The 20,842-nt window shown below is 45.3% G+C and overlaps 1 protein-coding gene across 2 annotated transcripts in view; it reads left to right on the forward strand.

Annotated features, from left to right (window-relative positions):
- Positions 1–20,842, forward strand: part of LOC135212131 (U1 small nuclear ribonucleoprotein C-like) — an 89,195-nt gene that overhangs the window by 44,259 nt on the left and 24,094 nt on the right. For both annotated transcript variants that reach the window (XM_064245535.1, XM_064245536.1), the window contains exon 3: positions 6,179–6,287. In XM_064245535.1, coding sequence (XP_064101605.1) covers positions 6,179–6,287 — 109 coding nt within the window. The remainder of the gene's footprint in view (positions 1–6,178; positions 6,288–20,842) is intronic.

Genomic DNA, 20,842 nt, shown 5'->3' on the forward strand with positions numbered 1-20,842 from the left:
TCATGTTTTGATTATTCTAAATTCTCGTCTGCTAGCATATTCCTCTTTCTTTATAGTGCTTGTGTTCGTTCTTTGCCTGCTTTCTCTTCGGCTATCGGCAAATCTTTTACTACTGCCTCGATTAATGTTTCTCTTTCAAGTCTACACTGTCTGTAGTATCTAAAGTTCTTGCCAAGTTGGATATTATTCTAGCTTCAGAGCTTTCTAACGAAGTTTCTTATAGGAATGCTTTCAAGTAATTACGTTCGCTTTCGAACGAGGCGGGAGAGTCGTCGTAACTCATCTCCCACCGCCTCCCACTTCTGGCGCCTCGTTTTCTTTCCTGCAGTTGATTCATGCGGACATTGTTGATTCGTGTGAATGCAGTTGACCCTTGCGGACTTGGACGAGTTCTGAGTTGCTTAAAACTGTCTTTCTCTCATTGAGTCGTGTTAGATGTGATACAGCACTCAGCTGCTGTCACCTCTTATCAACAAGTGTCACTTTTTGTCACCGAGGGTTGCGGAAAAAGAGCAATCCTTTAAGCTCTTTTGTTTACCTCCTGTCGCCTGCTGGTGGAAGAAGAGCTTGAATGGAGTTGGAGGAACTCTTTCGGGCTGGTCGGCGTTTGTTGCAACATTACGCCTTGCTATATCCTCATTTTGTTGAGGAAAGAGGCCACATGGAGAATATGTCTTAATTGTCTTAGCGTAATTTGGCGCCCTCTAAATATTGGAGAAGAGAACCAACGCTTTCTCCTATTATAGAGCATTTCGTAACTTTTCTCGTCCTCAGATGCACAAATATTTCTTTTGGTCTGCCTTGGCTTGTCATCTTGTGTCTTTTAAAGTCACAGAGAGCCGAAGACCGCCTCTTGCTGTACAGACGCTTTAACCGTTTTTAGTAGTAGGTTCGCTTTCTTTCTCTTTCCTGTTGGGAAATGAGCTTGAGACTGACAGACGTGTTGGAGTTTCTGTCTAGCTTGTTGAGTTATTACCTTTTACTTAACTACGTTGTCTTATCTCTGCGACTGCTTAGAGAGGTGGAGGCGCCAACCCAGTGAGTTTGTGAAGACAGCTTTAGGGTTTGTCGCCAGCGGGAGTTTTTAGCAAGGAAGACAAGTATTACTCATTTCTGATAATGCAGGGTAATGTCCCCATGCTTATACTCACTCGGTTTGGAAGAAATGAGAACACTTTCGCTTCCTGTCTGATTATGCAGCTCGGTTTAAGGCGATAAGAGATTATCTAATGGTAGTCTTGTTTTATACCTTTCGGGGATAAGTGCAGACTCAGGTTCTGGGATATGGACAGTTGAAACCACCTAACATGCATGGAGAGACTTGGGACCAGTATGTTTCATGGTGATGGTGAGTGGTAGTTGTGATTCTTTTTTGGTTGTCCTCCACTGGCTTAATCTCCCTCTTATGGCTTCCTTTGTCTTCAGCAGAAATCTCTCATAAGTCTCTTTTTAGTAAGAGATTGTATATAGCGGGAATGATGGTCCAAGGGTAATTCATTAGGACGAGCTCCAGAAGTAATTGGAGACATTCTTGGACATTTGGAGACTGAATAACTGGAAGTGTCTGCCCACATACTTGTTGGTTTTCTAGCATGGTTTTGTGCCTTTCCAAAGAATAGTCAGACTTGTGGTACACATGCAGAATGTATTCCACTTACCAATACATCCACAGTATTGCTGTTCTGTGCACTTTGTTTGGGTTAGTGTGCGGCCCTCTCTAAGTTATATCAGGGACTTGTTGCCCATTGGTGGATGGGATCGACTTTAGGAGCAAGACACTTTTACTTAATCAGTGATTCAAGTTAGCCAACTCTGTCAACAGTATTCCAAAGGGCAAGGACCTGTTACTTCTTCTAGCCCAATTTGTATGCATTATATTGTTAATTCTCTATATCCCTATTCTTTCTTACCTAGTGATGTGGGGATGATACTTAATTATGCATGCTTGTTAGTCAAAGATGAATGGCCTGAAGGAAACTTCCTATATGGTAAGGGCTTTTCCTTATTAGAAAACAGGGCCTCACTGGGGATATTTTCAGATAATCATGCTCAATTAATGAAAAGTTTCAGCGTAAGAATTACGACTTACAAATAAAGTTCATTAAATTTGTAAGTAATCGAGACCCAACTTTGGCTCCAGGACTGTAGGAGGGACACTTTAACCAAGAATTGTCCATTTTGTTCTTAAACCTAAGTCCAGGTTTTGATCTTTTCCCTCTGTCATGCAACACAAACGAAGTTCAACTAGTGTCATTACACTTACATGCAATATAGAATGGTCAACACTACACCTGGTAAACTTTTTAGATGTCAGGGCAGTGGAAAGATATCAGGATGCTTAACAGGTTTATTCCCGGTCAGAAACTAAGTCTTTGTGGAAAGTTTGCTGCTGTGAGTGAAATGAAACAACATATTGGTTTGATCCTTCATTCTGTGGAAGGACAGTGTTTTAGCAATTGGGGATTCGGGAAGAATAAACTGCCCACAAGGGCCTTTACATCTGTAAGTTTGGCACTTGATGTGGGATTTAAGGAGCACTTATTTAGACTTACTAGCATGTAGATGAACAGGGACATCCAAATGATTACTACTACTTTGATGGTCCTCAGGCTTGAGCAGTGGATGTTTCCTTAAATTTGGCCAAATTCAGACTCATAGGCTTGCCCCTCATATCTACTCTGAATACTATTGAGCAATTTCAAGTTCAAGAATTGCTTAGTGTCTCCTGTAGAGCCCTTATAGCCTCAGGGCAAATGATTTTCAGAATTTCCAATGCTCTCGGTAGATGTCTCATTCTTCAGTTGAGAGAAAATCAACTCTACTACACAATTCCATACACTTCCATTAACTTAGGCATCTCCTCAACTGCTTAGAGATGTTAGAATGTCCCCTCCCAATAATAAGATTTTCAAGTTATCATAGGATCTGTCCTTGATTTAAAACTGCTGTGGCCTGGGGTCAGAAGCAGTGGTCTGTGTATTGATGAGGGTGCCATTCTAGAGGAATTTTCAGCACCTGGAACCTTGTAGACATCAATGTTTTCTGTTTAGAGATAATAAGACTTTTCACTGTCTACTTCCAAAGTTATCGTTCCACACGTACTTTCCTTGGTATTTCATCAAGTACTTTTAGATCTTGCTGAGGACCAGCACTGTAAGGTTTTGAGATTGAAGTCCCTTCATCTCTATATCAGTCTATCTCTGGAGTTTAAATGTGGGTCTAAAATATATCTGAATTTACTGTAAAACCTTTTATTTAGCACTAGCAGCAGTTAATAACTAAATGTATTGTCAGCACCCTTCTTTAAGCTGGTGTAAAGGGAATGCTATTTTAGCTTTCTGCCTTAGAGCTGAGGGTGATGTTAAGGCCATGCTTTACAGTGCCCTGTAAGAATTCCAATGTAACCCCTTAGTTGGGAAGAAGAGGAAACTTCTGTATCCTGTTGGGGCATTTAAAATTTAATCAGATAGGTTAACCCTAGAACATTTTTGTCATCCTTTTAGAAACTTTGAACATCTTTGCCAAAGGTAAATGCTGGAAGAGGCAAAGTTAACTTTGGCATTGTGGTTTTAAGAAACATAGATGTCGTTGTCAAAGGTTAAGCCTGGAAGAGGCAAAGTTAACCTTGTGTGTTGTGATTTTAGAAACTTTTAACATCTTTGCCAATGGTTAAACTTGAAGGCAAAGTTAACTTTTTGTTTTGTGGTTTTAGAAAACCTAGAATAATGTATTTGTAAAGGTTAAGCCTGGAAGAGTTAAAGTTAACCTTTTGTGTTGTGTTTTTTTAGAAACTTATAAAATCTTTGTCAAGGAACACGAGGTCCTCAGTGATGTATTGGATAGGCTAGTGCATGAGAACTAGCTCCATATCTTCTTATCTTCTACCTTTATTGAAGATAAACATTCATAATGTGAGCAGCAGTTGTAACTTCATTTAGTGTTGAGTCACTTTGTTGCTCCAGAATAGGATTAATGTGGCATAGTAGAAGTACAATTCGTTTTTTACCTGTTTACTACGTTAAGTACAGTGGAACCTCGACATACGAAAGTCCTTACTTACGAAAAATCCAAGTTACGAAAGCAAAGACAAAGATTTTTTTGCTTCTGTATACGAAAATAATTCAGGTTGCGAAAGGGTAGTCCGAGATTCGCCCGGACCACCGAGAACAATTTTAAAACTTGCGCCCCGCCAACTGAGTAGACTTGCCTAATCGACGTGGAGATAAAGCTAACTTTAACAGTAGGTAAGGATCCAAATAATAAATTTTTTAATGAAAATTAGATTATAAATGTTTTGCTAAAAGTCTTAATCTAGTAACTTCGAAGAGTGCCCTACATTATTATATAAATAAAAATGGATGTATTATGTAATGTGTATGCATGTGCCACAAGCACTTTCTCATGCATTGAGCAGTTTCAACCAAACTTGGTATACATATAACTTAGCATCTGGAAAGAATACTATGGGGGTGTGGCAGGATCGCAAGTAAGCAAAGAAAGCAAGCAAATCTCAAACCACTCCTTATTATCTATCCACCATTTACGATCTTTCTCTCTCTCAATTGCTTACTCACTCGCACTCTTCAGAAAAACACATACGCACTTACATAACATCATACAGCAACACCAAACACGAAATACCAAACATATGAAAAATTTAAACTCGATGCAATGACACTCTCTCTCTCTCTCTCTCTCTCTCTCTCTCTCTCTCTCTCTCTCTCTCTCTCTCTCTCTCTCTCTCTCTCAAAGATTTTGTCAAATGTAACTACCATTATCACTTCTCCATAGGGGTAAGACATCACTGGCACCAAAGGGGTGTTTTGGGGAGAGGGATGGGAAAAGGGGGGAAAAGTAAAAGTAACCGAAAATGATAGACAGTAGTGTCTAATCCATAGTTTTTGAGGTTGCTGAGATGAATAGTGAACTAATGATGTCATTTAAGTCAAGTTCAGGCCTGATAGGAAGGGGGGTTTGAGAAGAGGTGGGAAGGGGGTGACGTAAAAATGGCGGTGAAGGCAGCAAGACTTGTGAGAGGAAAAGGAACAAGCTCTAAGGCTGTTCTTTCTCTGCCAACAAGTTTTCCTTCCTCCTCTTGAGCTTCTCTTCTCCCATGTAAGAGGAAGATGAGGAAGTCTAAGGCCTCACAGGCAGACTTCACATACCTTTTTGGACAAGAGGACACTGCCCCTGCCTTTCCTAAATATGATCCTTAAGGGTTACCGCTGGACGTGTGCATGTGCTTGTTTTCAGGATTGGGTGTAGGTATCCTTTAAAAATGACCACTCTCAGTGATCAAGTAACCCCCCTCCTCACTCTGCTCTATATCTAAAGCCAAAGGAAAGAAGCGAAAGGTGACTTTGAGATGCATTAGTGGTATTCCCCTCACCTCCCCCCTTCCATAACCAACATTATAAAAGGCTCTAGCCTGAGTCATGCTGATGAATGCTTTGGGAAAGTAAATTCACATTAGTATGCCTGTTTGATCATGTTATTTAGAATATATACAGCAGAAAGCTTTCAATGACCTGCATGGTCCTCCTTGTCAATCTGGCTAGAATTACAAAAAGTTGACTACATAAAAACTTTGTTTTTTACTTTTGTTTACAAATAGAATAAGGTTGTTTTTTGAAGATGGGTAATTGGCTCTTCATGTTATACCTTCATTCTCTGATGGCAAACCAGCTAATTGCCTAATCTTCCAAGTGGTGGTTCGGCTCTTAATCGCACCCAATGTCCCTTGTTGCAGACGCCTCAGCTGCAATGGACAACCAACCAAGTGATTCAAGAGCCGAACTGCCACTTAGAAGATCTAGGCGATTAATTGATGTGCGTCAAAGAATGAAGATACGTATAACATGAAGAGCTAACTATATGTACCCATCTTCAAACAACAACCTTATCCCATTTGTAAACAAGTCAAAAACTAGTTTTTATGTACATGTAGTCAACTTTTGTAATTCTAGTCAGATTGACAAGGAGGACCTTGCAGGTCATCAAAAGCTTTCTGCTGTATATGTTTTAAATAAAATCAGAGGCATACTACCCTGAATTTACTTTTCATTATATTGTCTCATGTGATTATGAGTTTTCTTTGAATACTATATTATAAAAGGCTCTAGTCAGAGTACAACATAGGTCTTTTATTTTCATAAACTTTGTTTTGTACCTTTTACAGCCGTCAGTCCGAAAGACACACTGCCAGGGAAGAAAACATAAAGAAAATGTAAAGATATACTATCAAAAATGGATGGAGGAACAGGCGCAAAATCTTATTGATGCCACAAGTAAGAGAATACTTTTTGCGTTATATTTTGTAGTAAGGTTGTTTTAATTGTTACGATATGCTTAACTTGACTGGCCATAGAGAGGGGAAAGACTAGGAGATTCAGAATGTACATTTTTAGTTTTACAGTCGGTAGAGTTGGGTGTCTAGAGGCATGGGGATTACTATCATGTAATCCAGGTTTTTTTTTATAGTTTGTCCCCTCTTTGGTATCAAGTTATCATTGTTTGTACAGCATTTACTACACCATGTCCAATGTCTAGTAAGGTAGTTGTTAATGATTATAATTAGTTGTTCCTAAACGATATACAAACCTGCAGTCCTTTACATTAGGAATTGCTTTCCAGCGAAGCTGGAATAAAACTCTTGAACAAGGTGATTAGACAGTAACTACCATCTGGTAGGTGGGGAGACCCGCTTGCCTAGATGTAAACATTCCACTTTGCTTTCAGCCATCTTCCAGTGCAGACGTGCATTCATGAGCTGTTGCTTGACTCATTAATCTTGATTTTCCAGGTGGAATCTTTTCTTTTATTATTTTTGTATTTATTGAATATACTGTGCTTGATATTTATTAATATTCAAGTCCTGTTTGATATTTATTAATATTTAAACCTACTTTTTATGATAGCCTTGTAAACCGCCTTACCCTTAGGTGTGTCTTGGGGTCGGTTGCAAGGGCGTAACATATTAAGGACGAGACAGTATATTTGTTATGATTATTGAAATGGTTATTTGCACTTTGTGAAGAATTTCTGGGAGGAAACTTTGGAAGGTTCATCCTCTGTTTTTCTCTCCCGGTATTCATTCTTTATGGTGTTTTATCCTTCGGTAGAGATATCTTCTTCACCCCCTTGCTCATTTGTCAGGCAAGGAGGGAGGGGGAAGCATTGGTGATTGGATGACTTATTCTTGTTTTTGTTTTGTTTTGAAGGGCAGTGCCCTCCAGAATGAGAAGTCTCCTTTTATTAATCATATTTTCTTTTATTTTCAGGTTGACAGTTAGCAGTCATAGTCCACAGCATTAGATGGTTGAATAGCTCACTGTGTTGGTTATCTTAACCCTCAGAATTGTACCTATGACACTCCAGCATGCTGCAGCACTCTCCCTTGTGTGTGTGCTGTTCCCATGTTGTGCCACATGTTATATTGCTACTGTTGCCCTGATGAATTATCACAGGATAGCTTCTACTCCCAGCTGCAGCTTAGGTTCCCGTCTCTACTGCTGTTAATTTCTGATCATCATCCTGTAGAAGAAGCCCTGAGGAAGGAAAGTCATCCTCTGCTGTCCTTCTCTTCCTTTTCTGAGGCTCTAGGAGGTCTGGGAAACCAGATCACCCCTTAGGCCAAAGAAGAGGAAGGCTGCTTCTCGCTCCCTAAGAAGTCCTCCTGCAGGATTTCTAAGGGGCTGCCTCCTCCGAATAGGCAATGGGATCTCTTGTCTGCTCTTCCCAAACCTTTGGGTTTGGGAACTGATTCACATACCCATGGGTCTTGTGTTTTGGGAGCTGTAGAAATGCAGGCTTTGGTTTCTATTCTCGTCACCAGTCTAGGGGTTGTCCTCTAGATGGGTGCATTGTTGGGCACTCGTTCGTGAGTCGTTCTGAGTGCTCGTGTTGCTCACAATTCGCAAGCATCTTGAACTGCTGACTGAGAGACCTCTCACCGTCGTAGTTCAGGCACAGGGCGAGAGAAGGGGCAAGACGCACGTTTCGTTTCTTCCTGGCAGCACTCCTGCTAGCACTTCCTGAGTGCTCGTCAGTGCTTGGCAGGTTCCCACCTGGTGTCTTGATTTTGAAGATTTGAACACTTGGAGAAGTGGGGAAGGGTTCCCTTTGAAAGTTTTACAGAACTTCTAAGGGAATGCCTCTTTCTGAGGAGGCAGTGGTTCTCTCTGTGGCTTTTCCCGCCCTTGGGACAGGATCCAATTCGCATTCTTTTATGGGGTCTTGCATGTTGGGGGCCGCAAGTGCACGTTCTATTGAATTGCACTCTCGATCCAGTTTTTAGATGCCTGCAAGACTGGTTTTATGCCTGTTCCTCCTCGACTTCTTCGGAAGTCTAAAGAGGACTACAGTGGCCACCCCTGACGGAAGTCTAAAGAGGACTACAATGGCCACCCCTGGCTTCACGGGGGATGCGTACCAGACACACACACACACACACACACACACACCACACACACACACACACACACACACACACACACACACCTCCCGCAAATAGTTGGAACCCCTATACAAATGCTTAAAACTTCCTATTTTGTAGTTAAAATTCAAGAACAACCCACTACAAATTTCCATACCTGGTTTTTTAAATAGTTTTATCGTAAAGTGCATTTTATGATGAAATTAATTAAAAAAAAATAGCAATTTGTGCATATTTCTCATAGGAAAAGACTGGAATAGGTGAATTTTCCGCAAATAATGGGGGGAAATGTTCCAGAGAGAAATCCACGAATGCATGAGTCCACGAATCTGGAAAATGCGAATACGGGTGTCTACTGTACTCCCAATTGTCTTGTGAGATTTGAGAGTCGCCGAGCGCTTGAATTCCTTGGAATTTCAGGTGCTCACCAAGTGCTTAGTTTCTTGTGATTCTGAGCACTCGGGCGAGACAACGCACTCCCGATGATTGTTCTTATGAGATTAACCCTTAAACGGCGAGCCGCTATTTCCCAAAGTGTCTCTCGTATGCCGGTGGCGTTCGGGAGTTAGCACTGAAGTGGAAAAAAGTTTTTTTTCAAAAAAATCACAACACGCTTAGTTTTTAAGATTAAGAGTTCATTTGTGGCTCCTTTTTTTGTCATTGCCTGAAGTTTAGTATGCAACCATCAGGAATGAAAAAAATATCATTATCATATATAAATATTGGAATATATGACAGCGCAAAAATAAATTTCATATACAGTGGTACCTCGACATATGAAAGGCTCAACTTATGAAAAACTTGAGATATGAAAGCAAATACAAAGATTTTTGTGGCTCTACATACGAAAATTGTTCAAGATACGAAATGTTGTTGCTGTAAAGTCCGAGATTCGCTCGGACCACCGATAACAATTTTAAATCTCGCGCTCCGCCAACTGAGTTGACTCGCCACCATCCTCCCACCCTCCCATTGGTTCCTGATGCTAGTCACCGCCATAAGATCCTGCTCTCCTATTGGTCAGCATCTCTCCCACCGTGCTCTATATAACGGTGTGCTTTTTCGGCCACTTCGCGGCATCATCAGTATCGTAAGCATGAGGAATTCGTTCATTCTATACGATTTCGTTCATTAACGTAAATTCGTTGGTGATTTCGTTGTAGTACTACTTTATCGTGTTGTGTGAGAACTTTACTTCATACGTATACGTACTACATAACTTAATTACGTACATTATATACAAAGTCATGTGTCCCAAGAAAGTTGAAGTAGGAAAGAAGAGGATGCTTTCTTTGGAGACAAAGATGGAGATACGTAATTAAAAAGTATGAAACTGGCATGCGATTGAGTATGATTGCCAAGGAATATGGCCGAAATCCGTCGACAATAGGCACCATCCTTAAGCAGAAGGATGCCATCAAAGCAGCTACACCTTCCAAGGGTGTGACTATTTTGTCTAGCAAGAGGAGCCACGTGCACGATGAGATGGAAAGGCTGCTTCTTGTCTGGATAAAAGACAAAGAAATCGCTGGCGATATGATAATGGAGACGGCAATCTGCCACAAGGCCAGCGCTATTTTCGGCGATTTGATTGCCCAGGCTGAAGACAACGGAGTAGAAGGGACATTGACGCCAACCCTAGAGTTCAAGGCTTCTCATGGGTGGTTCGAAAACGTCCATAAACGGACTGGCATCCATTCGGTGGTGCGGCATGGGGAGGTGGCCAGCTCGGACACAGAAGCAGCCGAAGCCTTTATTAAGACGTTCGACGAGATGACAATCAAGGAAGGCTGCAGTTCTCAGCAAGTCTTCAACTGTGATGAGACTGGCCTTTTTTGGAAAAAACTGCCTCGTCGGATGTACATCACGCAGGAAGATAAGAAGCTACCCGGGCATAAGCCTATGAAAGACAGGCTTACGCTCGCACTATGTTAGAACTCCAGTGGGGATTGCAAGGGGAAACCCTTTTGTATCATTCGGAGACTCCTCGAGCCTTCAAGGCCCACAAAGACTCGGCCTTCAGGAGGCTTTGCCAGTCTGGAGGAAGAGCCATCTCCTTCCTCGCCCACCAGACGGCAAACCTGTGGGCCAACCTGGTACTTCGACGTAGGGACGCTGTCCTTACACGAGTATCCAGGGCGGCTGGGCGTGAGGCGGCATTTAGGACTTCGTAATGGACCTGTACGGAGTTCCTCCTCTCTCTTCCCAGGAGAGATGGTGACGCTGCAGTGGACAGACGGCGCACTGATGGCAGTGACCGTCTGGTACACCAGGCAGTTTTGAAGGCTTCTGGGCAGCCTCAACTGCGGCCAAGCCAAAGAGCTTGGCTAGCGCTTCCTCGGCAGCTAAGACGATAACCTCGTCGAAGCCCCGTGGAAAGACTCTGTCTTCTTCGACTTCTGGGGCCGTAAAACCAGCCCTCCTCCCAGCCTTCCTTCTCGTGAGGAGGGTCAGGGAAGAAGTCGAAGAAAGAAACGCTAGGGACGGCGTTCCCCTCACCTGCTGCCGGAAGCTGGGGGGTGCCTGGCCAGCCATTGGGCAACTTGGCAGCGCTTACGGCTCCCGAGACCTGGATTAGGTAGATTTGTCCTTCGGGAGGGATATCTATTACCCTTCGAATTTCGGCCACGCCTCACCTCCAACCCGGTCCAACAGCAATCGTACGTTCCAGGTTCTTCGAAGGACGTAGCACTAAGACAGGAGATCCAGTCCATGCTGAGCAAACGAGCTGTAGAGATCGTCACGGATCAGTCACCGGGCTTCTACAGTTGTCTTTTCCTGGTGGAAAAGTCTACGGGGGGCTGGCGCCCGGTGATAGATCTCTCTCCCCTGAATCGATTCGTTCGCCAGACTCGGTTCACGATGGAGACGGCACGTTCCGTGCTCGACTCCATCAGGGAGAACGATTTCATGCTTTCAGTGGATCTGAAGGATGCGTATTCCAAATACCCATCCATCAATCCTCCAGAAAGTACCTTCGGCTTTATCCTCGACGGGACAGTGTACCAATTCAGGGCACTTTGCTTCGGTCTGTCAACCGCCCCACAGGTGTTCACGCGAGTGTTCACTCTGGTGTCTGCTTGGGCCCATTCGCACGGGATACGTCTGATGAGGTATCTCGACGATTGGTTAGTCCTGGCGAGCCTGCAGGACAGGGATCAACTACTCGAGTTTTGTCGCGATCTAGGGATCGTGGTGAACTTCGAGAAGTCCGATCTCGAACCCAAGCAGAGGATGAAGTACCTGGGTATGCTGATCGACACGGTAGCAGGGCGAGTCTTCCCCGCAGACTCGCGGATCAGCAGATTCAGGGAGGCAGCCAAACAGTTCCTGTCTCGGCAGGAACAGGCAGCTCAGCAGTGGCAAGTTGTGATCGGACACCTGTCGTCACTCGAGAAGTTAGTCCCTCACGGGCGTCTTCACCTGCGGTCTCTTCAGTGGAGACTAAAGGAGAGTTGGTCACAGGCAACGGATCTCCCAAACTTCCCAGTGTCCCTGACACTGAGGGAGTGAGGCAGGACCTAGCCTGGTGGCTGGACGACAAGGAACCTCTTAAAGGGAGTGCCTCTACGCATCCCTCCCCACCCCCCACCCCCCCACCCCACCCCCCACCCCCGGAGATGCAGCTGTTCTCAGATGCATCGACCGAGGGGTGGGGCGCACACCTGGAGGAGTTGCTGACTTCAGGCGTGTGGGACGATCGCGACAAGCACCTTCACATCAATGTACTGGAGCTCAAGGCAGCGTTTCTCGCGCTCCAAGAGTTCCAGGACCGCTTGATGGGACACTCAGTGGTGTTGATGTGCGACAACACCACGGTGGTGGCTTACGTCAACAAACAGTGGGGCCTAGTGTCTCTCCCGTTGTACCAGTTGACTCGGCAGGTGCACGAGTGGACCGAGGCTCACTCAAATAGAGCTGTCAGCACGCTACATTCCAGGGAAGAAGGAAATGTAGTAGCAGACAAGCTCAGCCGTCGGGATCAGGTGATAGGAACCGAATGGTCCCTACACCAGGACGTGGTACCAGGGGAAGTGGGCCGTCTTCTGGGTGGTGGTGTCGTAGACGGGGTATATCCCTCCTTCTTAGAGCCAATCTTTCAGCAGGTAGCGGATTTCCTCGTATTTCTTCGCCGAGAGAAGCTCCTCTCAGTCCCCACAGTCAAAGGATATAGAGCCGCCCTGGCACTAGTCCTGAAAACTGAGGGATTGGATATCTCGAACTCGTTCGAGATCTCCTTGCTTATGAGGAGCTTCGAAAGGTCTTGCCCACCCAGGGAACTCAGCCCCTGAGTGGGACGTGACTCTCGTCCTTAGGAGTTTGACTTGAACTCCTCGTCATTAGGAAGTTTTTGACCTTGAGACCCTTCGAGCCATTTATTTTTTTTAGCTCGCCGAGAGTGGTCAGACAGGGATCTAACCCTCAAGACCCTCTTCTTGCTGGCCCTGGCATCGGCGAAGAGAGTAGGGGAACTTCATGGTCTTTCCTTTGATGTACGACACTCCAGGGGATGGGGATCTGTGATGCTCGATTTCGTCCCGAACTTCGTTGCGAAGACTCAGAAACCATCGATCCCTGACGACAGGTTAGAGTCTTTCACAATTCCCTCCCTAATGGACTTCACTATAATAATGCGGATGAGATGCTGCTTTGTCCTGTGAGGGCGCTACGGCGCTACCTGAAGAGAACTCGTCACCTCAGGCCTGAGTGTCGATGCCTCTCGTTAGCACTGGGGTTACCAAGAAAAAAGTATCCAAGAACACTCTTTCATTCTTGCTACGTGAGGTGATCAGAAGAGCGTATGAGGCTGATGGTAGTGACGACACCCGTACGCTCCGTGCGAGAGCCCACGAAGTCAGAAGTATTGGCCCGTCAATGGCATTCCGTAAGAACTCCATGGCGCAGGTCCTGAAGGCAGGTGTCTAGGCCAACCAGACTACCTTCACCTCCTTCTACCTTCGGGATATTGCCCACAGGTCCTTGGATACCTTTTCCTTGGGACCCGTGGTGGCTGCTCAACAAGTTGTGTAGCTAACCCAGACCCTCGCAGGCTGAACAGCATCGAGTCTTGGTGTGACTGTGAGAATGGATGTGAGAATGAGTGAGTGACTGGCTTCTCTTCCCATCTTTTTCTTCTCCTCTACCTGTGGGCAGAGGGTCACGGTCGTCACTACGCTGGATGAAGACGAGATGCAGGTGAGCTATATGACAGAGCCCCATCCTATCGCTTTCACTAGGGATAGGAGCAGAATATCCACCACTTCCTCCTACAAGGGGGGGGAAGTGGATGCCAACAAGAGACAAACCCATGCCTTTATATTTGCTCCTGTACAGGAACAAGTTCTTACATTGCTGGTACGAAGAGATACTCTTGCCTCTCTCTTAGTACTTGGTCCAGAGGTCTGGCCATTGATCCTGCGGTGCACACCCCGATCAATCGGACAGAGGCTTGGATCCCTCCCTCGCTCTTACGACCAGGGAGGCATTCCAAGGTTGGGCGAACACCAGTCTGTTCACAAAAGACTCAGATTCCTCCCACCAAGAAGTGAGTCTTCCTATTGTAAAAGGACCGAAGGTTTGTATGCCGTGTCGGAACAAATGACAATTTATCCAAAATTGCATTTTCATACAATCAACTTACCTGTCAGATATATACTTAGCTAAGACTCCGTCGTCCCCGACAGAAATTCAAATTTCGCGCCACTCGCTACAGTAGGTCAGGTGATCTACCGGCCTGCCTGGCGGCAGGACTAGGAACCATTCCCGTTTTCTATCATATTTTCTCTGTCGCCGGTGGTATCAACATTGTTGTTATTACCTCCTGACTTAGATTCTTATTTCAACCTTTGATCATCGTTTCTCGGCTTTTTGGTGACGTATCTGGATCGTGGTTTTTGGCATTCGCTACTGTGGACTGAATTTGGACTTGCTTTTTGATTTTTCTCAGTATGTCTGACTCAAATGTGAGTGTGAGAATGTGTGTGAATGTAGGCTGCAGGGTGAGGATACCGAAGGCTTCGGTTGATCCTCACACTGTATGTCGTAAATGTAGGGGGTTTCAGTGTTCTTCTACTAATACCTGTCATGAATGTGAGGGATTAAATGCAGAGGAATGGAAGACTTTAACTTCTTATTTGAAGAAGTTAGAGAGGGATAGGGTTAGACGTTTGAAAGGTGTGAGTACAAAGCCTATTGAGCCTTTTATTGATCCTATATCTAATCCTGATGAGTTGGATTCTCCCTATATGTCGACTTCACAAGCTTTACTTTCAGAATCGGCCTCTGAAAAAATCGAAAAAAAATCGCCCCGATCTGAAGGCTACTATTCATAAGATGAAGTCCAAAATGGCGGACTTAAAGGTAAGGATAGTGAAAGTGAAATGTTCAGTGAAGTGAGTTCTCCCAGTGTTGTGAGGGGGCGTTTGATCGTCCCTGTGACGCTCCCAGGCCTAGACCTCTTCCAAGCTCCATGCCCAGAGGAGAAGGAAAGTCGAAAGCCTTAAGGAGGTCGTGGGGAATCCCCAACGGTCAGACGTCCCTTCAGCAGGCTCTGTTTCGATTCAGGCTGCTCAGGGCCGCTATAGAAAAAGCGTCCTGCGAGAGTGTTTCTCCTCCTCTCCCTCTCCCTCACCTAAACGAGGGTGGAAGGATTCGGACCTTTCTAGGCCTCTGAAACGGCATTTGAGAGAACCTGAATTGGATTCAAGCCCGGAGCGCTTCTCAGATGAAGCTCCCTCGTCTATTAAAAAGGCGAAGGTGGCGTCATCGTCACCCTACATGGACGTAGCAGAACGCTTGCCTTCTACTTCTCCCCCAATTGAAGATGACGTGGGAGAAGCTTCAAGGAAAATTCTCCTGGCTGTACAAGACAGCTTAGCCTCTTTGGTGGGAGTGTTAGCGAGAGATCCTCCTCGTAAGAAGGACGTTTCGCTTCCAATCAAAAAGACTCGTCCTCTCTCCTGCAAAACGAGAGGCGTCTGCAGACGTGAAGCTTCGTCTTCCAAACATACTGCAGAGGTTTCGGTTTCTAGATCGAGATTGAGGGAACCTTATGGCAGAGACGTGACGCCAGATAGATGTGAGGCGTCTTACAGGCGCGAGGTATACAGAGCGTCATATAACGCGAGGCGTCAGACGAGCGTCATATAAGCGCGAGGCGCCAGCCAAGGTATTGGCGCCAGTCAGGACGCCAGTTGAGAGCGAGACTTTCTTCCAGGCGCGAGGTGTCATCCAGGACATCAGCAGTCAGACAAGTGTGAGGCGTCAGCCAGGGTGCTTGGCGGACGAGAAGCGTTCATCCAAGATGAGGCGTCATCCTTTTATGGAGAGAAGCCTAGGCTTTTGGCGCCTACCAAGAAGGAAGCTTCTATTAAAGCTCAGACTTTGAAGAGGAAGGAGTATCATTCCCTTAGTCCCTCTCCTATCAGGAGTTTGTCTCCCCCAGAGGAAAGACGTCCTGATTTGTCTACGGAGACTCATCTAGACCCCGAGTTGGAGGAAAACTCGGAAGACGAGTATCAGGGAAGAGAAGGACTATCGAACTATAAAGTTTTGACAGCCCTGCTTCTGGAAGAATATGGAGACGATTTGACCCCTGCCGCTCCTCCTTCTCCGCGCTCTCTGTTCTCGAGCGCAAAGGCGAAGAAGTCTTCGTCTTTTCTTAGAATGAAGCCCGCCATTTCGATGAAGAGGGCTCTTCAGTCTTTAAATTCTTGGATGAAGTCGAAGAAGGAGTTGGTCAGAACGGTCTTCTGCATGCCCCCAGCGAGACTCGCTGGTAAACGGGGCATTTGGTATCAGACGGGAGAGAATATGGGCATTTCTCTTCCGTCTTCGGCAGAAGCGGACTTTTCAACCTCAGTCGATGCATCACGAAGCAAGGTTTGAACTCTGCCCGTGTGACTGGGGCATTTCAGAGCTGGATCATCTCCTCAAGGGACTCTTCCATGTATTAGAAGTTTTCAACTTCTTAGATTGGTCCTTGGGGTGATGTCCAAGAAGGCCATGATTCGGAAGGACTCGAACCAGAAGTCCTTCTGTGTATTTTGTCTTGTATTGACAAAGCGGTACAGGATGGCTCGTTTGAGATCTCCTCTTTATTTGGAGCAGGTCTTCTTAAGAAGAGGACAGTCTTTAGTGCCTTTTTGACGAAAGCTGTCTCCCACTCTCAAAGGCAGCACTATTGTACTCTCCATTATCGGACTTTTTGTTTCCTTCCTCAGTTAGTGAAGGAACTATCTCCGTTCATTAACTGAGAAGGGACTCAAGACCTTCTTACTCAGTCAGCAAGGAAGAAGAAACCTGCTACTGCGGCGGAAAAGAAGGAAAACCGAGTTACATCGGTTTCAGCCCTTTCGAGGGTGGCCCGACCTCCGAGAGCTCCCTCAAGAAGGAAGGCTCCTGAGAAGAGAGGTAGGGTCTGCCTTTCGTACCCTTTTAAAAGGGAAAAGGGAAAGTGATGCTTACTCATCCTCCCAAGCACCAGTAGGTGCCAGGCTCCTGGGATTTGTGTGGAGTCCTGGGCACGTATCAACACAGACGCTTCATCAATGTCTGTAATAAGGAAAGGATATCTTATCCCTTCCTGGACAGTCCTCCCCTGACGTCAACACCGCGGAACTGTCAGCCAAGTACAAGGATCCTGTGCTGAGGGATACTCTTCGATTGATGGTGGATCAGATGTGGGGCAAGAGAGCGATAGAACTAGTACTGGATCAAAACTCCCCGGGGTTTTGGGGTTTTACAATCGCCTTTTTTCGTTTTTGGTTGCGAAGGCCTGGGAGGCTGGAGACCAGTTACTAGACGTCCGCTCTCTGAACAAATTTGTTCAGAAGGAGAAGTTCTACGATGGAGACTTCTGCCTCAGTCCTTGCGGCGATGCTACAAGGAGATTGGATGGTGTCTCTGGATCTCCAGGACGCCTATTTTCACGTCCCGATCCACCCTTCATCGAAGAAGTACCTCCGTTTCATGACGGGGGGAAGGATCTTTCAGTTCAGAGCCTTGTGTTTCGACCTTTCCACAGCTCCTCAGGTCTTTCACAAGCCTGATGAAGAATGTGGCGAGGTTTCTTCACCTCAAAGGTGTAAATATCTCTCTGTATCTGGACGATTGGCTCATCAGGGCCAGATCAGAGAGACAGTGCTTGGAGGACCTTATGTTGACATTAAACCTGATCAGATCGTTGGGATTACTTGTAAACCTCGAAGAGTCCACAGCTGACCCCCTGACAGAACTTAGTCTATCTGGGGATTCAGATGGATTCTTGGGGTTTTCGAGTATTTCCTTCGCAAGAGAGAATCACAAAAGGTTTGCAGAAAGTCTTCTCTTTTCTTCTTAGGGAAGGAACAGACTTCGGCGAGGGAATGGCTGAGCCTTCTAGGGACCCTTTCCTCGCTCGAACAGTTCTTCCCTCTAGGGAGGCTTCATTTTACCCCACTTCAATTCTTCCTCAAGAGGTCTTGAGTTGGAAGACCGACATCTTTCAGACGCCTTTCCCATTCCAGTGGAGATGAGACCGCACTTGGAATGGTGGTTGCCCCCTCTGAAGGAGAACAAAGGAATCTCCCTGAAAATCCAGAACCCAGACCTAGTGTTGTACTCCGACGTGTCGGAGAAAGGTTGGGGAGCAACATTAGGCTCGAAGGAAGTGTCAGGCACCTGGAAGCAGCACAGGTGTCTTGGCACTAAACTGCAAAGAGCTCTTCGCCGTATTTTACACTGGCTCTGAAGAGTCTAGAACCTCTTGTTTCGAACAAAGTAGTTCAAGTAAATGTGGACAACACCACAGCACTTGCCTACATTCGGAAACAAGGAGGGACTCACTCCTTGTTCCTCTACGAACTTGCAAAAAGATCTTCTACGTCGTCAGAGGAACATCTCCTGCTACAAGGTTCGTTCAGGGAGAAAGGAATGTGAGGGTGGACAGGCTCAGCAGGAGGAACCAGGTCCTTCACACGAGTGGACCCTACACAAAGATGTGCCAAGATCTCTGGTCTCTTTGGGGGACTCCTCATTTGGTGGATCTCTTTGCCAGTTCATCTCCAAAAGGCTGGCAGTCTTTTGCTCGGTTTGGAAGACCCCAGAGCTCTGATAGTAGACGCCTTCCTGCTAGACTGGTCTCACGTAGACGTCTACACTTTTCCTCCGTTCAAATCCTGGGACTAGTGCTGAAAAAATTTGTGGCTTCAAAGGGGACGAGGATGACATTGATAGCCCCCTTTTGGCCGGCACAAGACTGGTTCACGGAGGTGGTGGAGTGGATGGTAGATTTTCCCAGATCCCTCCCAAGAAGGATGGATCTTCTCAAACAGCCACACTTCCAGAGGTATCATCAAAAGCTCCCCGCTCTCGCTCTGACTGCCTTTCGACTATCGAAAGACTCGTCAGAGCGAGAGGGTTATCTCGTAAAGTTGCAAGCGCGATGCGAGAGCCCGCAGAACCTCCACTAGACAAGTATATCAGTCCAAGTGGGAGGTTTTTTAGAAGGTGGTGCAGAACTAAGAAGTTGTCCTCCTCCACTACCTCTGTAGCGGAAATTGCGGATTTCCTTCTATTCCTGAGAGAAGAATCTCATCTAGCTGTATCCACAATAAAGGGATACAGAAGTATGCTTTTGGCAGTCTTCAGGAATAGAGGATTAGATCTGGCAGATAACAAGGATCTCCACGATCTCATAAGATCCTTTGAGACTACGAAGTCTAAGAACTGGTCCCTCCTAACTGGAACCTAGACGTGGTACTCAAGTTCCTGTCATCCGAAAGGTTCGAAACCTCCTCATCTGGCGTCGTTTCGAGACATCACTAGGAAATGCCTATTCCTATTATCTTTAGCTACGGCAAAGAGAATTAGTGAATTACATGCTCTGGAGGATAAAGTAGGATTCAAGGGAGACTCAGCTATTTGCTCGTTTAAAACCCTGTTTTTAGCTAAAAACGAGTAATCCCACGAATCCCTGGCCTAAGTCCTTCTAGGTTAAAGGCTTATCGAGTCTCGTAGGCAGAGAAGCAGAGAGGTCTCTATGTCCTGTAAGAGCTCTAAAATTCTACATTCAGAGAAAACACCAGATGGGAGGCTCTAGACAAGGTCTTTGGTGCGCGGTAAAAGACCCCACAAGACTGATGTCCAAGAATGCTCTTGCATTCTTTGTGAGAAACGTCATTACAGACGCGCATAAGTTCTGTCCTGACGAAGAGTTCCGACTGTTGAGAGTGAAAGCTCATGAAGTGAGAGCAGTAGCGACGTCTCTCTCGTTTCAAAAGAATATGTCACTTAGAAACATCATAGATACGACATTTTTGGAGATGCAACCCATATTTTGCATCTCATTACTTGAGACGTTCGTGTGACCTATGAGAAATGTTTTTCTCTGGGTCCTTTCGTATCGGCGGATACGATCCTGGGTATGGGAGCCAACACCAATCCTTAAGTATATAAATTACCTTCTTCTTTTTAGATATGTTCTAGAGTCTCTTCTAACAAAAAGGACTTGGTGCCGCACGGGCGCCGTCTCTGTTGTTCAGTAAGAAACTTGTGATATCTGATTAGATGAAGGTCTAAATTTTTTTTTTTTTGAAATTTATGTATGTGTGCGTATTGTGCTTTTTGAGTTATGGTTGTTGTGAAGAGTTCGGGGGATAACTCGGAACAATCTTTATTTCTAACATGTGGTTAGGATCAGGTGGTCGGGATTGGTGTATGCTCCTTCATAAGGTGTATTGTCATATAAGTGGATCAGCACCCATTGACAAAGTCCTTTTAGGCTCTGCTGAGTAAGCGGATAAGACCACATCGGCAGACCCACAAGAACTCTTGGCCATAGATCATATATATCTCTAAAGTTTCTTAAGGTGATGCAGACTACTGGGCAAACACACGAAGTCTACCACCTATCAGGTAGGAACCAATTTGGTTTTATTATACCTACAACATATGTTGTTACCTGTCTATTCCAAGAATTAGCTCTCTTACCCTCCACCAAAGGGTGCCAATCAGCTAAGTATACATCTGACAGGTAAGTTGATTGTATGAAAATGATATTGTTATGATACAATAAAGTTTCATACAGTGGGGCATCGCTTATTCACGGATCAGTATTCACGGATCCAGTTTAATCACGGGTTTTTTTCTTGACCATTTCTCATGTTACATCACTGGTATGAATCGCTGCATCACGGGTTTGTTGTGTTCCGTATGCGATGTTTTTTCGGTAGGCTAACCCTCGGCCGTAGGGTCCGATAACTACCAACATTCATTTAAAGACTCATATAATGATATTAACTGACAATAAGGGTAATAAAACCATTCTCACCTATATATTATTGTCCTATCTTCGAAATAAATAGCCTATTTCAAGTTTATTAGTAACTGACGTTCATTAGTAGGCTAAGCGTAGTTGCAGTGCGATAA

This window comes from Macrobrachium nipponense, chromosome 40, assembly GCF_015104395.2.
Source record: "Macrobrachium nipponense isolate FS-2020 chromosome 40, ASM1510439v2, whole genome shotgun sequence".
Lineage (NCBI taxonomy): Eukaryota > Metazoa > Arthropoda > Malacostraca > Decapoda > Palaemonidae > Macrobrachium > Macrobrachium nipponense.